Source organism: Fonticula alba (assembly GCF_000388065.1).
Source record: "Fonticula alba strain ATCC 38817 unplaced genomic scaffold supercont2.3, whole genome shotgun sequence".
Taxonomy (NCBI): domain Eukaryota; order Rotosphaerida; family Fonticulaceae; genus Fonticula; species Fonticula alba.
The window spans coordinates 2,403,903-2,409,299 of record NW_009242973.1 but is presented as its reverse complement, the minus strand read 5'-3'; the positions used below and the strand labels follow the sequence as shown (position 1 = coordinate 2,409,299).

The 5,397-nt window shown below is 65.6% G+C and overlaps 1 protein-coding gene and 2 non-coding genes across 3 annotated transcripts; 2 read left to right on the top strand and 1 right to left on the bottom strand.

The window, feature by feature from the left end:
* The first annotated feature begins 94 nt into the window (after positions 1–94).
* On the top strand, positions 95–168 carry H696_02291. Its single transcript has one exon. It is a non-coding gene; the product is annotated as a tRNA-Ile (tRNA).
* A 219-nt stretch (positions 169–387) lies between these two features.
* On the top strand, positions 388–461 carry H696_02290. Its single transcript has one exon. It is a non-coding gene; the product is annotated as a tRNA-Val (tRNA).
* Positions 462–2,130: 1,669 nt separating this feature from the next.
* On the bottom strand, positions 2,131–4,101 carry H696_02289 (30S ribosomal protein S10e). The gene is made up of 3 exons (XM_009496191.1): positions 4,006–4,101; positions 3,247–3,303; positions 2,131–3,055 (listed from the first exon to the last, which is right to left on the bottom strand). The coding sequence occupies exons 2-3, from the start codon at positions 3,296–3,298 to the stop codon at positions 2,658–2,660; spliced, it is 450 nt and encodes a 149-aa protein (XP_009494466.1). The 5' UTR covers positions 3,299–3,303; positions 4,006–4,101; the 3' UTR covers positions 2,131–2,657.
* Between the last annotated feature and the right edge of the window lie 1,296 nt (positions 4,102–5,397).

Sequence of the window (5,397 nt, the reverse complement as noted above, 5' to 3'; positions counted from 1 at the left end):
GGGGGGGGGGGGGGGGGGGGGCGGACCCAGAAGCCAGCTTTGGCGCGTGGCTGGCGCCGATTTAAGAGAATCCAGGTGCCCACTTACCAACAAGGGCCCCATAGCTCAGTTGGTTAGAGCGTCGTGCTAATAACGCGAAGGTCGTCAGTTCGATCCTGGCTGGGGCCACATTGCTTTTTTACTCGCGCCACTCCCCGGTTGTCCGAGGATCTGTCCTGTTGTGCGCGTCTTCACATTGGTGTGCGACCTGGCCCTCCCGCCTGCCCCCCCCCCGTCCTTCGGGCGCCTGACCGGGAGAGAAGCATCCCTCGTTTTCGACCAGGAGCGTCGGGCCGCTGAAAAGGACGAAAAATGTTATTTCTACCCATTTCTCTTTCTCCCCCTTGTGTCCGAATGATGTAGATGGTTATCATATCTGTCTAACACACAGAATGTCCCAGGTTCGAGTCCTGGTTCGGACAGTCTTCATTTTTGCCCGGCCTCCTTCCAGGGCAACGGCGTCGGATGCTCTCTTCCCCCAGAGGGGGGGACGCGAACCCGACGCGTCTAGAGTGTGGGCCTCAGCCGAGAGAGGACCATATCTCCCGGAGGGGGAGGCGCGCCCGGGAGGGGACCGCTCGACCGCGGTCCCCTGTGGCATGAGATGGTCGAGACGGACAGACCGGAATCCCAGCATTTGGAAGCCATCGCGCCCGGTCCCGCCCAGAGACAGGTGCTGCCTCCCCCAAAAAGTGGCCATCCCCTGTGGAAACCTCGCGAGAGGTCACACGCCGGGGGCGCAGCCCCTGGAGGAGCCTGAGGCGCGCGCCAAGCACAGAGCCCCCTGTACCGGCCTCCTGCCTGAGACACAGGAGGTCTTCTCCCGGGCGGGGTACCGCTCGCTGTCGTCCAAGCGGGGCGCTGTGCCAGGGCGGGGACAAGACACCGAGAGGTGGTGCCCCGGCTGGTGGGGGGGGCGGGGAGGATCCTGCTGCCCTGAGGCCGCTGGGCGCGAGTTTCCTTTTTTTTTCTTTTTTTTTTTCGAAGCAACGCCGCCACACCGGCCGGAAGGGAACTCGGCGACGCGGCGCGGGCTATCAAGCCCCCCAGGTCTGCCTCCATTCGCCACCTCCTCCAAGGCGCGATAGCCACGAACGAGGGCGGGCGCATTGACAGAATGTCGGAAATATGCTTGGGTTAAGCACCGGCAGTTGCCACATCCGATGGCACTATCGCTACTTCGCCCCAGGCGTCTCTCGCCCTGCTACCGGACGAGGAGCTACCGTTGGCCGCGCCGGATCGCCTGTCTCCGGGTTTGGGCTAACGGCTCAAGGCCCGGCCGGGGCTCCGCTCTCCCCGCCACACAGCCAGGCAGGGCAGTAGCTCCCCAAACACCGACACCCCCTCACTGCCAACGTCCGAAACATGGGCCGCCTCTCGCTCCTTTTCCCTCGGATGCCGGTGGCAGCCAAATAGAGGGGAGTAGGCACCCAAAACACACACGCGCACACACACACACACACACACACACACACACACAGACACACGAACGAGAAGAAGAGCTCCGCGCCTCTGCGGGCAATTGTGCCCCGCCGTGATGACGGCACCCTTCCATGTGCGCGATGCCTACGTGCGCCGCCCGCCCGTTCTCCCCCCCCCCCATACGAGGGCCTCTTTCAAGGGCACCCAGGATGGTGAGCTCGCCAGCGGCCGGGACCCAACCCGGCGCTCGTGGTGGCCAGGCGCCGTGGCTCTTGGGTGCGTTCCTCGACAGCTCGGCGCCCGTTGGTCAGGGCTGATCGCGGCGGGGCGCGGGGGCGCCGAGCGAGGTGACGCCTCCCGCACCACCCCAGCTCATGTGTGTCGGCCGGGTCCAGAGAGACACCCTCGGACAACTGCGGCACCCCGGGCCGAAGGAGCCCCCTCTGTCTGAAGGCAGAAAAGCAGGCCGGGCTCTTCTCCTGCCCCTGCTGGCAACCGAGGAGCAGCTCACACAGGGAAACGGCGGTGCTCAACAATGCTGCCCCACCCCCCACCCCCCCCCGCCCCCTGTGCGTGCATATGATATGTGGGCGCAGAAAAAAGAACATGGAGGACGGAGGGCACACGCGCGGCGCGGGGGAAGAAAGGGGAACCACAAGGGGGAGAGGAGGACATGATTTGGAGAGAATGGTTTGTTGTGTGCGGGAGAGGGAAGGGGGGAGAAGAGAGGAAAGAGGGGAGAAGAGAGTCACATTGTGCATGACACGACAAGGGAAAGGGGGATGCCCCCGAGGAGCCGCGCGCCCTCCCCCCACCACCATCACACGCCTGACGTGAGAGGGGGAGAAGGAGGAACACCCCCGGCGGGTGAGGCCGAGAGAGCGCAAAATACGCGCGCGCAGCGAGGAGGGGGAGGAGGGAACCAACCGGAGCCGCCGCCCCGGACACATCCGCCGCGCCGCCGTCGCCGTAGGGGAAACAACAACAACGACAAGCGCGATCCCCCCCTCCGCTCTCTTCCATTGAGAGAAGGGCACGCGCGCGTGCGCACACGCGCACACTAAAAGGACACGCATGCACGCGCACACCCAATCACCCCCTGCTCACACATGCTGCACCGCACGCGCGCGCGCGCACTCACAGAAATCAGTCCCTCTCGCCTCTATCGGGAAAAAAAGGAGCGAGGAGAAACCGATTTAAGCCTGCTGGGGAGCGGCAGCGGGGGCACGGGGAGCAGAGCGGAAGCTGGAGCGCTCGGGACCGGCGAAGCGGCTGCTGCGGAAGCCACCCTCGGCGCCACCGGGACCACGGCGAGCGGGGCCACGGCGGTCGTTCTGGGGAGCGATCGGGGTGGGGACGGCCTTGACCTTGAGGGTCTCAGGGATGACCTTCTCGGGGAGACCGAGAACACCGCGCAGGTACTCGATGCCCTGGTCGGTCAGGACGTAGTAGTGGAAGTTCCAGTTGTACTGGTGGGTGACATGGCCCTGAGAAGTGAGGGACTGGCAGACCTTGATGACGGCGAGGTTGCTGACATCGGCGATGTACTTGTGCTTCTCGGCGTTGGTGTTCTTGTGGGCGACAATGACACCCTCTGTGGGAGGAGAGGCAGCGGAAAGGGGGAGGGGGAAGGGAGGGACAGCGCGCGCGACAGGGGGGGGGAACGACGAAGGGGGTCAGATGGCCTGCCGAGGGCGATAGATTCCCCTGGCCGGAGGAGGCGCGCGCGTGCGCACGAAGGGCAGAGACAATGTCACAAGGGAGAAAGCAACCGCATATGCGTACCGCTGAAGAGGGTGGACAGAATGGTCTTGCGGTGGTCCTTAGAGATGTGCATCGTGACTGGGGGGAGGAGGAGGAGGAGGAGGAGGAGAAGGAGGAGACGGGAGTGCCGGGAGGGGGGGTGAGTGGGTGAAAATGCTTGAGAGGGGGGAGGGAGAAGCACAAAGGGAGGAGGAGGAAAAGCCGACGCAATGGGCCCAGGCCGCGGGCCCTCATATGGAGAAGGGCCAGACGCGATGTCTGCGGGCCCCCCTCCCTCCGCCAAGATGGCCCCCGCCTCTCGCATGCGCAGGGGGGGAAACGCCACGTCCCGCCATCGGATGCACTTTTCCGCGGGTGAATCCGATTTTTGGCGATACTTACCCCCTTGGCGGGGGGGGGATATGCACTAATCCATGAACGCGTGCGCGCGCACACGCGCACACACCCACACGACGCCGGGCGACAGCCGGCGCGCGGCCTCTCGATCCAGCAGGAGGGCGGGCAGAAGTGGGTGTGCACGGGCGTATGCGCAGACACACCCAAGCATGTGCGTGTGCATGGCGCCGAGCACGGCACCAAAAGGGCAGCGTTTCCCCCCTGGCAGCAAGGGACAACGAGAGACGGGTCGGAAGGGGGGCGCGCGCGCGATCCCCCCACGGCGGGGTGCACGGGCGTGACGATGGGCGGCGGCAGGGCAGGCAGGGCGGCGGGAGGAGGGGGCAAGAATGCGACAGGAAGAAGGGGGGGGAGGAGGAGGAGGAGGAGGAGAGGGAGAGGTACCGAGACTCAGAAGTGTGTATGTTAACAACAAAATACATTACTTGAGCCAAGAGGTCTCCAATCGTGGAAATGGCCATAGGGCAGGACCAGAAAAACGTCCATTTCCGGGCTCGTCCCTGCCGGCCGCCCGTGGCAGGGGGGGGGGGGGGGAAAAAAAAGAGGGGGGAGAGGACACCACCAGAGGGACCCAGTGTGGGCAGAGGCGCCCCGCGCCCACTCCCCCCGGCCCGCGTCTGTCCCCCCCCTCCCCCCGCCCCCCCCCCGCCCCCCGCCCCACACACCCCCCACCCCCCACCCCACCCCGCTCGGCTGCTGTGGAGACCCAGTGGTCGGCGGACAGCGGGGCGCGCGCAGCCGTGGGGGGTCGCGGGGGTCGGGGGGGGGGAAGAGGGAGAAGCAACCAGCAGCCCTGACTCGCAACGAAGCCCACACAACAGAGGGCCCTTGTTCGGGAGGCCGCCACCAGCAGCAGCCCCCCGGACTTGGGCGAGGCGTGAGTCCCTGTTTGTTGCGCTCTGGCCCCCTCTCGCCCCCCCCCCAACCATCAATCCGCCCCCTGTCCGGGGCCGCCACGCCGCAGTTGCCCCTCCTCGCCCCCCCCCCGCGTCGCAGCAGCCCTGCCGTGTCTACGCTCTGTACACCACCGGCCGAGCCCTGGAACCAAATCAATCGATGTCCCACCCTAGCGGGCCGGAAGCGAGGGTGCTCCGCGCCAATGAGTACCAACAGACACACCGGGCCGGAGGAGAGAGGGCACACTTGTGTGCGCGTGCACGCACACGCACACATGCATCAGTCACCATGGACAGACCCTCCTGACTGGGGGACTTCTCTCCCTGGCAATCCTCGGGCCCACTCTCCAGACCCACTTCGGCTGTGTGTGGGGGTATTTTTTCTTTTTTGAGATGATGGGCCGCGCAATGAGGGCCAACCGCATGCAGGTCTGGAGACCCATCCTCGTTTCCGCACCCCGGGGTCTCATGGAGAACATACATCCATTTAAAGTCCCGATTTTGCTCGCACAGCAGGCCTTAGTGCCAGCCGGTCCGCGCGAAGCGTCGGCAGCAAGTCTCTTCGGGCCGCAAAAGACACATGATTGTTCAAATACACCCCATGACACTGGTGAGAATGATTCATCGCATGATCTTCGACCCGGCCCGTGGGGTGGTCGACGCCTGGGCGCTCCCTCTGGCGCACCAGCAGCGTGGGGCTTCTACAGTGGCTACGCCTGTGCCCAATTTTCGATGTCTCTGCGGAGGTGCCTCGGGGGCCACCGCCGGCCCCGGGCCGCGGCGACACAGGGAGCTGGATCCTTGTCGCCGTGAACCCCGCGGCCCGCAGCCTCGTTGTTTCCGAGCCCTGGGCAAGGTCAGCCGGAAGAGGAGGCCCCCC